At 46.7% G+C, this 12,500-nt stretch overlaps 1 protein-coding gene and 1 long non-coding RNA gene across 3 annotated transcripts in view; one reads left to right on the forward strand and one right to left on the reverse strand.

Moving 5' to 3' along the window:
- usp34 (ubiquitin specific peptidase 34) overlaps positions 1-12,500 on the reverse strand; it is a 58,380-nt gene that overhangs the window by 6,707 nt on the left and 39,173 nt on the right. For both annotated transcript variants that reach the window (XM_053616043.1, XM_053616044.1), the window contains 16 exons: positions 11,590-11,665; positions 11,331-11,378; positions 9,745-9,810; positions 8,954-9,034; positions 8,688-8,773; positions 7,590-7,758; positions 7,378-7,452; positions 5,970-6,121; positions 5,732-5,885; positions 5,495-5,539; positions 4,193-4,297; positions 2,945-3,092; positions 2,706-2,836; positions 2,133-2,306; positions 1,303-1,632; positions 44-201 (listed from right to left, as the gene is read on the reverse strand). In XM_053616043.1, the coding sequence (XP_053472018.1) occupies positions 44-201; positions 1,303-1,632; positions 2,133-2,306; positions 2,706-2,836; positions 2,945-3,092; positions 4,193-4,297; positions 5,495-5,539; positions 5,732-5,885; positions 5,970-6,121; positions 7,378-7,452; positions 7,590-7,758; positions 8,688-8,773; positions 8,954-9,034; positions 9,745-9,810; positions 11,331-11,378; positions 11,590-11,665 (1,998 nt within the window). The remainder of the gene's footprint in view (positions 1-43; positions 202-1,302; positions 1,633-2,132; positions 2,307-2,705; positions 2,837-2,944; positions 3,093-4,192; positions 4,298-5,494; positions 5,540-5,731; positions 5,886-5,969; positions 6,122-7,377; positions 7,453-7,589; positions 7,759-8,687; positions 8,774-8,953; positions 9,035-9,744; positions 9,811-11,330; positions 11,379-11,589; positions 11,666-12,500) is intronic.
- On the forward strand, positions 3,485-7,596 carry LOC128602316 (uncharacterized). Its single transcript, XR_008384825.1, has 3 exons — positions 3,485-4,114; positions 4,200-4,390; positions 6,723-7,596. It is a non-coding gene; the product is annotated as an uncharacterized LOC128602316 (long non-coding RNA).

Below are 12,500 nucleotides of genomic sequence, written 5' to 3' on the forward strand. Positions count from 1 at the left end.
TATATATATATATATATATATATATATATGTTTGTGTGTGTACCTAATGAGAGTGGTCCAGCAGGAGCGGCCGTCCAGGCAGCGTAGGTAGCAGCTGATGGTGGTCTTTTTAAACTGTTTAATATCTTCCACATCCTCCTCCCTCATATCAGCCCTCTGAGCCACAAACAGCTGCATGAGGTTAAAGAGCTCCTCCACCGCCTGCACACACACACACACACACGAGAGAGAGAGAGTGTTAGGATCACAGGTGTAATTATAGTACACGCTGACCAGGATAAAGCAGTTAATAAAGATGAATGAATCAGTATCTACAGCTGTATGCATTCACACCTCTTTTTTCTGGTCGTGTAGCAGGAAGAACGGCTTCAGAAGAGAGAGAGAGAGAGAGAGAGAGAGAGAGAGGGAGAGAGAGAGAGAGAGAGAGAGAGAGGTTTGTATGGATGTGGGTGTGTATTTACTCCTGTATACTGTACACGCGTGGCTGTATGTAATCACACGCTGCACTCCGTAAAACAAAAGCTTGAAGTTTTAAAGTGTCGTGATGTACACGGTGTCACTTCCTGATCGGACGAACGATCGAGTCCTTGGCGTAACTCTCGATCCGCTTCCAAGTGAACTCCGGTGGGATTCGACTCTGAATCGACTCGGCTGCAGGAAGCGAATCAGACACACTCTTGTTGCAAACGAACGTTTTTTTTTTTTACAACGTGAGCTGACAAACAGAGTCGACGCACAGAGCTGCAGAAATGCCGTGTGCTCTGAGATTCGGACCAGTGAACCGGACGTTAAGCGCTGGAACGCGATACACAAAAATGATTCAAAATAGATATTATACACGAGGGCGAGTCAAATGAAAAAGGGCCAAGTTTGCATTTCGTACTGTTTACTGCAAACAGGTGTCAATAAGCATCCGTGTACGATTATTCTACATGATCTCCATGGAAACGCTGCAGTGCTTAACTTAACGAGTGTCTGGATTCCTCTAGAAAGTAATCCCATCCGATTCCAGTTAACGTCGCCCTCTACAGTCTGTACAGGATTTCACGTCAGAGCTTGTTTTTTGTGATCGTTGCAGTCAAAAATGTTCGATACTTCTGTTTCTTTTTTTTTACATTTACGGTGCAACTTTCGGAGCTCCAAATCAGAGCGAAGGCACCCCTAAGTGGGGGAAAAAATGGCAGCAGTACCAACCAAATATTACAAAAACGTCCGATGACGTTTGGGTGGCATAAATTTATCACACTATGTACCTGTGCTAAATGTGTGCGTGTGCGCGCGTGTGTGTGTGTGTTTATGTACCCCAGGATACTGGCTGGCGTGAGGCGTGAGGTTCTTGAAGGCCCACTGGATGTTCTGGTGCGAGGCGAGCAGGCGTGTGAAGGAGGCCGACTGCTCGCAGCACAGGCGCAGGATGCCGTAGTAAGCAGGCAGCATGGCGCGGTTAAACAGCACCACCTCCTGATCGTCGTGATCGGCCAGGATGTAGTTAAAAGCGATGTTCTTGGTCACCACGGGGTTCTGCACGATCAGGCGCACGTTCTCGCTGCAGTCCACGCACACGTTGTACCAGAATGACAGTAGGGCCTGTTTGTTGTGGTTGGTGGCGATAGCCGGTTCGGAGAGTTTGGGCTGAGGGGTCCGGGTGGAAGTGGAGAGAAGGATGGAGATGTTGATTTATGTCATGTTTAATAAATAAATAAACAAATAAATAAATATTGCATGTTTCGCAAGTGAAATCTGCAACACTGCAAATATTGAGCGTGTGTGTGTTACAACAGCTTTCAGATCTGAAGCTCGGTCTTTCCGTGATTAGCTAGCTAGCTATATTAGTGTTGGGTGGGTGGGGTGGGGGGATCGTGGTTGTTATGGCAACAATATTTCAACAGGTTTGGCTGCCGTGAACTAAATCAGTGAGGAAAAAAAAATCAAGACTCTAGCTAGATTCCTCTTCAGAGATACTAAAACATCGGGAAGAAGGGACGAGGAGCCATTCCTAATTTGCATATCCATGCATATTCATAAAGGCGTGAATTTTTCATGAGGAAAAAGCTGTAAAGATGTTTGTAAACACAATCTGAGTACTCGAGTATAAAACCAAACTTGGTAGGTTCTCGGCGATCTCTCCTCACCTGAAAGAGGTTCCACAGGTCCATGAAGAAGCTGGAGAACATGAGCTTCTCCGTCTTGGAGATGAGGCAGTAGGTCATGAAGCTGAAGTACTGCACCAGTTTGGTCGTGCCGTGCACCGCCACGTCCACGTAGAGCTTGGCCCGGCCCAGCAGACCCAACAGGAGGTTGTAGACCTGCAGGAGAGGAGGAGATAAATAGCGGTAGTGACAAAACAAAACAAAAAACAAATAATTGTACTTTCTACACAAGTCATGAGAACACTGTTGCTAGGAAACTGGAAAACATGGCCGCCGAGCATAAGCTAGTTTTATCTGACCACTTGGCCAGTGTCGTATGGCAATGAACTGCTTTTGTCACACTCATCTGACCACCCTGGACCATCAGGAATATCGTAGCATCGACTTTCTACTAACTCCACCTCTAACTAGGTAACTCGGAAAACATGGCCGCCGAGCATACACTAGCTAACGACTGAGGATAAGAAATTAACTTAGCTGTCACTCAGCCGTTAAGACTCTGTGCTCCAGACAAAATGACAAAATGGCAGTGTGTGTGTGTGGGGGGGAGCTCACCTGGTGTAGGACGATGGTGGTGTCTGGACTCAGGGGCAGATCCCGCGTGGGGATGTGGAGGGAACGCGTGGAGCGGAACATCTGACGGAACGAGTTACTGGGGATGAGCGAGACGAGCAGGTACGCCGCCGCTGAGGAGACACACACACACAGACAGTGTGTGTTTAGACCAGCAGACATGTGGGTAACAATAATGTGTATGAGGGCAGGTGAGGGTGTGAGTGTGAGTGTGTGTTTACAGGTGCGGACGCGAGGGTAGTTGTGTGCCAGCAGGAAACGCTCCACCCAGTTCTCCATGTTCTGCAGCACCCAGCTGTGAGCCAGTTTATTACGGGGCGTCTGAACAGCAAGCCAGTCCAAACACTGAGACGGGTTATACTCAATCACCTGCAGCACGGGGGGGGGGGAGAAAGAGAGAGAGGGAGACAGAGTGAGAGAGAGCGAGAGAATGAGAGAGAAAGAGAGAGAGGGAGAAAGAGAGAGTGAGACAGGCAGACAGAGTGAGAGAGAGCGAGAGAATGAGAGAGAGAGAGGGAGAAAGAAAGAGAGAGACAGACAGAGTGAGAGAAACGGAGAGAGCATGAGAGAGACAGAGAGAGAGAGAGCGAGAGAGAGCGTGAGAGAGACAGACAGAGTGAGAGAGAGCGAGAGAATGAGAGAGACAGAGAGAGAGAGAGAGAGAGAGAGAGAGAGAGAGCGTGAGAGAGACAGAGAGACAGAGAGCGTGAGAGAGACAGACAGAGTGAGAGAGACAGAGAAAGAAAGACAGGTATGTTTTAGGGCCTAATTGATAAATCGAATGTCCAATAAATAAAAAAAAAAATCACAAAAAAGACGTTATAAATCTCTTATTATTTAACTTACTTTAATACTATTTTGAATGATCTTACTTCTCTTCTATGTTTAAATTCTTTAAAAAAAAAAAAAAAAAAAAAATGTATTTTGTTATTTTTTTCTTCTTTCACTCGCTGCAATGATTTATTCCCTAATTTTGATCTTCCTACTTTATCATTTCATTTTTGATGAACATTTCCTCCTTCCTCGTCTTTTTATTAAGCCCTTTATTCACTTTATAAACATTCGGAATCTTCTGGGTCCCTCCTACTCAAGTAATGAACACGCTGTTGCTAGGCAACTAAAAAACATGGCCGCCGAGCAGAAGCCAGCTAACGACGGTGGGTAAGAAATGAACAAGCCGTCACGCCGCCGTTGAAGACGGCCGTGTCTACGGAACATACGTTTTTAATACGGGTTTCAGGCTCGCGCCGGCTCCGCGTGGCCGCTCGGCTCGTTTCAAATGACCTTCAAACTCGGAAATCATTCTGAAACGACACCATAATTACACGATAATTACAACTTCCACTGGGGCCCGTCAAGAGCAGTCATGAGCGCCTTGTTTACTTCAGAAGGTCTGAACCCCACAGGCGCGGGCCGTTAACGTGGAATCTTCTAGTAAACACGGGGAGAATAATTGCCCTGTCGTTTACCTCCCAGATCCTCTGCAGTATGTAGGAGGCGAAGGAGGGCATGCCGGGTGGGCCTGCAGCAAACTCCATCAGCATGGTCAAGAGCTTGAAGAAAGGGTTCGCCGCCTAACACACACACACACACACACACACACACACACACACACACAAATGAGAAATGAAGAAAAAAGTGAAACATAGCCCCCAATTTATTATTAAGTAAGAAATTGTTTTTTATTTATTTTTTCCACCAACAAGGTGCTGGTGCGTCATACAGTGGTGCTTGAAAGTTTGTGAACCCTTTATCATTTTCTATATATCTATATATGAACCCAATTAAAACAAACAAGACCAAAACATTACACTCGGTCGTTTATTTATCGAGACAAACGATGCAATATTACATGTCTGTGAGTGGCAAAAGTATGTGAACGTCTAGGATGAGCAGTTAATTTGAAGGTGTTGACGCTCATCGAGCTGGAAAAGGTTACAGAACCATCTCTAAAGAGTTCTGGACTCCACCGATCCACAGTCGGACAGATCGTGTACAAATGGAGTAAGAATGTAAAAACCATTGTTCCCCTCCCCAGGAGTGGCGACCGACAAAGATCACTCCGAGAGCAAGACGTGTAAGAGTCTGCGAGGTCACAACGGAACTCAGGGTAACTTCTAATCAAATAAAGGCCTCTCTCACATTGGCTGATGTTAATGTTCATGAGTCCACCATCGGGAGAACACCGAACGACAATGCTGTGCATGGCAGGGTTGCGAGGAGAAAACCACCGCTCGCCAAAAAACAACATTGCTGCCTGTCGGCAGTTTGCTAAAGGTCACATGGACGAGCCAGGAGGCTACTGGAATAATGTTTTGTGGATAGAGGAGACCAAAATAGAGCTTTTCGGTTTAAATGAGAAGCGTTACGTCTGGAGAAAGAAAAACACTGCATTCCAGCAGTAGAACCTTATATATCCATCTGTGAAACACGGTCGTGGTAGTCTTCAGGGCGTCGTTACATCGTCATGGCGACGTCAACCATGATGTCATTTACATGACCACAAATGAAAACGACTATTTGTTTGTTTGTTGCAAGGTTACTCACACAGGAGATGCACTGCTAAGGATTTCTTAAAGTACAATTTATTTATTTATTTATTTTAAACCAGTAATCCACGTAAACATAAATAAATACAGCTTCCTGTTCACGATATAAGACGACATGTGAACGGCCGACTGATACGAATCTTCTGCATACAAACTTCACTGATAAATACAGTATCGGCGCCACAGCGCCGCTTTCTTCCGGTACGAGACGGGAGGACCTACCTCGGGTGTGAGCTTGGCTATGGACGTGAAGAGCATGGAGACGATCTAGAGCGAAAAGAAGAAAGTCGTCATGGAGATCAGATCTGCAGATGTTGTGGATGTGTGTATACGAATATATATATACACGTTACTCGGAATGAACAGATAGACAAATATAAAGACGGATATGAATACGAGGAGGACTAGTTTGGATTTGTGTGTGTGTGTGTGTGTGTGTGTGTGTGTGTGGTGGCGTACGTGCTCGGCGAGCCTGTTGTTGTATCTGCACAGGCTGAAGATGAGGTTGCAGGTCTGCCGGATGTTGATGCTGTCTCGAATGTGCTGGAACAGGAAGGGGAACCCTTTCCCTCCGGTCAGAGCCGCCATGTCACTCTGAGACAGAGTCAAGTGTCTGTAGAGACGAGAACACGAGTTAGATCGGACTGTAGGGTATCAGCATCGTGTGGGTCAATGTGTGCATGTGTGTGTGAGAGACCTCTCCGAGCGGGACTGCTCCACCAGCAGGGCGATGAGGGCGATCATTTTCTCCAGAGCGGCCGGTCGGTACTTCTCCTCCGCTAGAGACAAGATGTCCTCCTCCTCGTCCTCTTCCTCTCCTTCTTCCTCAGACAGCACCTCCACCTGAGGCTGGTGAGGAAACACACACAGAGATTTAGCAGAGTCGCCCGTCATCGCACTTTTATTTTAAAACACACAGTCTGTTCCGAAAGTTTTTGACAAGACAAGGAGGTTCATCTGAAGTCATCAGAGACCCACTAATTATGGACAAGAAAAATCTTTTAGGTGCCTTTTTTTTTTCTTCCCACTGAAGTTCAGGAACCTTTTGAGGAAACAGAAAGAACAATACGCCCCCTGGACGAAGTGCGAAGAGTTACAGAAACATTCCTCTTCAACATTCACGCCTTGCTACCGCTAATAAGCGTTAGCTAATTTTTGTTCCTGAAAAAGTTCCTTAAAAAGTTTTTCAGTTTTTCTCGAAAAGGTTCCTGCTTTGAAAAAAGCACTCAAGTTTCTAAAATGCAGTCACTAATATCACTGCACATAAAGTTTGCAGTGGGGGGGGGGGGGTGAAAACACCCAAAGATCCTGGGTTACTGAAAAAGTTCTTGGGCATTGAAAATATGTCTAAATTTCCTTTTTCTTTCCCCTCCATGAAAAAGTTCTCAGGTTCCTGAAAAGTTCCCTCTAGTGAAATCATGACTAAAAAGTTTCTTACATTTCATTTCAGAAACCTTTTCATGAATCCGGCGTAAAAGTTCACGAAAAGGTTCCTGTAGTGCAAACGTGCCCGATTCTTCCCAAGTTCCTGAAAAGGATGCCGGTGCATAAATGTGGATGAAGTTCTGAAAACGTTACTGGGTTCCTGCAGCGACGATATACGTTCTTGAAAAGATTCCCGGGCTCAGGAAAAAAAAAAAAAGATTCCTGAGCACCTCCGTGTGTTTCTGAAAATGTTCCAGAGGTTCCTGAAATAGCTGGTGAAGCGCAAACATGCGTAACGTTCCAGAGTTCCTTGGTTCCTGAAAAAGCTCCTTGGTCTCAGACAAGCCTGATGCAGAGGACATGTACTATGTGTAGTTCCTGATTTCCTGAAAAAGTTCCAGGTTCCTGAAAAGGTTCTGGTGGTGGAAAAGTGCCTAAAGTTCCTGCAGTCACCATAAGATTCCTTGGGTTCTTGTATCTTAATGTATCTAAAGCTCCTGAGTTCCTAAAAAAAAAAGACTTCTAGGTTCCTGAAAAAGGAAATTGACAGGAACCTAAAATAAAAAGCCAGGAATTCCAATGACTTTCCAACGGATTTTATTTTAGAAGCACAAGACATCTCCGTTTTGTCCAGTAGTTTAGTTTCAAACATCTCAGAAGGCTCGAGCATTAGTACTCACGTTCTCAGGACCTTTAGTACCCATGTAGAAGTGCACCATGATGGAGATGGCCTGCAGGGACAGCAGGAACTGGCTCTGTAAGCAAAAACAAACACAAAAAAAACCCAAGCATATAAACAGCGAGTAAAGCGGCTGCAGCAGCGGGAGTGAAATCCCAGCTCGACGCTAAACAATAAAACCGTAGCGAGAGAGATGAAGCTAGCTGGCGTCACCTCTTCCTCGCCCATCTTGGCGAACTCGTAGAGGAAGGCGAAGTACTCGGTCAGGTGCTTGCTGTGAGGCTTCACCCCGTGCTCCATGATGGACAGCAGCGTCTTGACGAAGCGCGTCACGCACGATCGGCTCCCGATGTCCTCCACGGGGGCGTCCATGTCGTCAGACCTGCAGGGACAGCCACTTAAACCCCTTACAACCTGGACCTTACAATACCGAGGCTTTTAATTACGTAATGTCTTTACTGCCTCTACCAACCCCGCCCCTGAACAGAATCAATTCGTCGTCTGGTTTAGTTTTTGTCTGGTTAATGTTGCTTGTCCAGTTCAGATTTTAAATGTCATGCTAGCGGAACGTTAGAAAGAAAAGCTTAGATTTTATGCACATTAAGCCGCATTAATGCACCAGCTATCTTCCACCTCTCCCATTTCTCTGCCTAGTTTAGTCAACAGATCATGCTAGCCCCGCCCCCCAAGCCAGCTCTTCCAATCATACAACAGCTACCAATACAAACGCTATCTGCCCTCTTCCACATGCACGAGCTCACAGATAGACAAAACTGCCTAGTGTCGCTGTGACTGACAGAGGAGAGAGAGAGACAGTGTAAGAGAGAGAGAGAGAGAGAGAGAGACACACACACACAGACAGACCGACAGAGAGACCGACAGAAAGAGAGAGAGACAGACTGACAGAGACAGACAGAGAGAAAGACAGAGACAGAACGACACACAGACAGAAAGAGAGAGACAGACAGAGAGAGACAGAGAAGCAGAGAGAGAGACACAGACAGAGAGAGACAGAGAGGCAGAGAGAGAGAGAGAGCGCGAGAGAGAGAGACAAAGAGAGACACACAGACAGAGAGAGACAGAGAGGCAGAGAGAGAGAGAGAGAGAGAGAGCGAGAGAGAGAGAGACAAAGAGAGACACACAGACAGAGAGAGAGAGAGAGAGAGAGACACAGCGAGAGAGAGGGGAGAGACTACGCCCCGCCCACCCTGAGAGCACAACCCGTCTTGCTCCCTTGCTGCCCCTGGCGTGATCTCCGGACGTCAGGGTGAACCCCACACACCCCGTCACCCCACACAAACACTCTCTTACCCATCCTCCATTCCTGGCTGTAGGTACAGATGGGCGTGCACTGGTCTCAGCCTTTGAATCACATGAATACACAACCTCTGGAACATCTGCAATCCAAACACCACAGGAATTAGTGTGTGAGCGTGGTGAAGGTTTCTGACACACCACGGCCGTGGTGTTTGCCGAGTCAGGGCCGTCCCTGATGCAGAGCTCGGGTCATAAGGACCGAACTTATTTTGACTGGGTCGAGCTGATCTATGGAGGCGACTGACGTCGAGTCCACTCACCTGTCGAACGATCTGGTTCGGGCACTTGATTAAAATCTGCATCGGCCACCAGTTGTCGTCGGCCATCCGGTCCAAAAACCACTGCGGCACAGGACGGGACGGTTAAAGCAGAGTGGAAGCTACGCTACGAGAACCAGCAACCCGGCTCAGAGCATCGGGCTTCTAAGATTCAAAGGCTGTGGGTTCAAGTCTTTGTGTTTCTCATAAGGTCGTGAGATTAAATCCCAGCCCTTCAGCAGGGCCCTTAACCCTCAACTGCTCAGACGTATAAATGAAATAAACGCAAGTCTCTCTGGATAAGAACGCCACGAATGTAAACGTCAACAAGGACGAGGAGTAAAGATTACGCTGCAGACTTATCCTGGTTTTAAATCATCATCTTTGACTTCCTTGAGCCGAATAAAAATAATAAACAGTGCTTGATTATCCACCGTGCTGGTGCATCATCCCATCTTCCCCATCCACAGAATCCATTTCATTCAGCATACAAAATATTCAATAGCTGTTGTGATTAAATAAAACTATAGGTCTATACACCTGATCGAATACACACAACCAGTCAAAAGTTTGTGGACGCTCGACTGAAATGTTTCTCGTGACCTTAAAAGGGTTTTGATCTGAAGGTGTGTGATTAAACGCGTGAAATCGGTGTCCAAGACAAACAATATAATGTGAAAGGTAATGTATGTGAAAAATCATGACTTTAATATCAAGCAACAATTTAAATCATCGTTTCATCCGTTATTGTGCAGCGCGAGGTGGAAGGAAATGAAAATTGTAAGAGTTCGTACCTCACACGCCGCCTGGCTGTTGTTAAACTGTTTGGTGAGAAGCTCGATCCACTGCAGCATCGTGGGCTGGAGACCAAATTCAAACGTTAAATGTGACTCAGGACAGGGAAAGAAAGGACAGGACAGGACAGGACAGGACAGGGAAAGAAAGGACAGGACAGGACAGGGAAAGAAAGGACAGGACAGGACAGGGAAAGAAAGGACAGGACAGGACAAGAAAGGACAGGACAGGACAGGACAAGAAAGGACAGGACAGGACAGGACAGGGAAAGAAAGGACAGGACAGGACAGGGAAAGAAAGGACAGGGAAAGAAAGGACAGGACAGGACAGGGAAAGAAAGGACAGGACAGGACAAGAAAGGACAGGACAGGACAGGACAAGAAAGGACAGGACAGGGAAAGAAAGGACAGGGAAAGAAAGGACAGGACAAGGAAAGAAAGGACAGGACAGGGAAAGAAAGGACAGGGAAAGAAAGGACAGGGAAAGAAAGGACAGGACAGGACAGGGAAAGAAAGGACAGGACAGGACAGGGAAAGAAAGGACAGGGAAAGAAAGGACAGGACAGGACAGGACAGGGAAAGAAAGGACAGGACAGGACAAGAAAGGACAGGACAGGACAGGACAAGAAAGGACAGGACAGGGAAAGAAAGGACAGGGAAAGAAAGGACAGGACAAGGAAAGAAAGGACAGGACAGGGAAAGAAAGGACAGGGAAAGAAAGGACAGGGAAAGAAAGGACAGGACAGGGAAAGAAAGGACAGGACAGGACAGGGAAAGAAAGGACAGGACAGGGAAAGAAAGGACAGGACAAGGAAAGAAAGGACAGGACAAGGAAAGAAAGGACAGGACAAGAAAGGACAGGACAAGAAAGGACAGGACAAGAAAGGACAGGACAGGACAGGGAAAGAAAGGACAGGACAAGAAAGGACAGGACAGGACAGGGAAAGAAAGGACAGGACAAGGAAAGAAAGGACAGGACAAGGAAAGAAAGGACAGGACAAGAAAGGACAGGACAGGACAGGGAAAGAAAGGACAGGGAAAGAAAGGACAGGACAAGGAAAGAAAGGACAGGACAAGGAAAGAAAGGACAGGGAAAGAAAGGACAGGACAGGACAAGAAAGGACAGGACAGGACAAGAAAGGACAGGACAGGACAGGGAAAGAAAGGACAGGACAGGACAGGGAAAGAAAGGACAGGGAAAGAAAGGACAGGGAAAGAAAGGACAGGACAAGGAAAGAAAGGACAGGACAGGACAGGGAAAGAAAGGACAGGACAGGGAAAGAAAGGACAGGACAGGGAAAGAAAGGACAGGACAGGACAGGGAAAGAAAGGACAGGACAGGGAAAGAAAGGACAGGACAGGGAAAGAAAGGACAGGGAAAGAAAGGACAGGATAGGACAAGAAAGGACAGGGAAAGAAAGGACAGGACAGGGAAAGAAAGGACAGGGAAAGAAAGGACAGGGAAAGAAAGGACAGGACAGGGAAAGAAAGGACAGGACAGGACAAGAAAGGACAGGGAAAGAAAGGACAGGACAGGGAAAGGAAAGGACAGGACAGGGAAAGAAAGGACAGGACGAACTATTCACCTTTTCCTTTGAGTGAATGAAGGTCTCCAGGACGAACGAGGTGCTGAGCTGTGATGGAGAGAACAACATGAGGAACTTTAATGAACTTAATTAACTAGAAGGAAGGAAAATAAAAAAATCACAAAAATCTCATTAAACGACATTTAAGGAAGGTTCATTATTTAAACGAGGCGAGTTGGACTGCAGGGCGATAACAGTGCCGAGTTCAGCACTGAACCCCGCTGAGTCGGCCGTGTGACGCGCCTGTGGAGGGTATTACCTTGGCAGTCATGAGTGAGACAGCTTTGGGGTCGGGTAAAGTGCTGGGGATGCTGCTGCACAACTGCCACATGAACCTGCACACAAATAAACACCGGGATACGGAAAGGAGACACTTAAACCGGCGCCGTGGGAAATACACGCTTCTGATTGGCTGGCAGGCTCGTGCAACTTAACGACTCGTATGCGATCTTACACGGTCACGATGTCCGGTGACGTTTACTCCGATTAAAATCAGCATGAAATCAACATCAAAAAAATAAAGTTTTGTAGCTTTTAATGCACGAATGTAGCTTTTAATGCATGAAACAATTCTCATTCAGACGATGTACGCGTTCAAATACGGATCGACCATCTTGATGACCTCGTTCTGCACTCCTCAGATCAGACTTCCCGTCCGATCGAAGCGCTCCCGAGAATCCGAAGCGTCCCGCCTCCAACGTTAATCCACGGTACTGACTGTCGAGCACGGCTTGACCCCCGGGCTGTGAGGTAAGCTAAACGCTGTTGGCTGTTTTAAAAAAAAGGGGGAGGAGCCGCTTGATATGATGTCCCGCCCTGACTTCCTGTTTCAGTGCAATCTACGCCAACACGTCGAATAACGTCGTGCGTGTCGATTTAAATTATATTAATAACCATGCGCGTTTGTCTCTTGAGTTTTGCCCAAACCGCGTTTAATTGCACCTAGGGGGCGTGGCTTTTAGACTGTGATTAAGTCACTAATCGAGATATTACATGACTGTACATAACAGTTTAGGCGCGGGACAAGTCGCTACAGGACGCCTTGTCGTTGATCAGAATGAATAAATCGATGTCTAAACGCTAGAAATTATTATACAGCTGTACAGTCAGTCTGTACTTTAATATGCTACGGAACAAACCTCCCTAAAGCCTCCAATATGAAACGCTAGT

The sequence above is a fragment of the Ictalurus furcatus genome, chromosome 26 (assembly GCF_023375685.1).
Source record: "Ictalurus furcatus strain D&B chromosome 26, Billie_1.0, whole genome shotgun sequence".
NCBI classification, from domain to species: domain Eukaryota; kingdom Metazoa; phylum Chordata; class Actinopteri; order Siluriformes; family Ictaluridae; genus Ictalurus; species Ictalurus furcatus.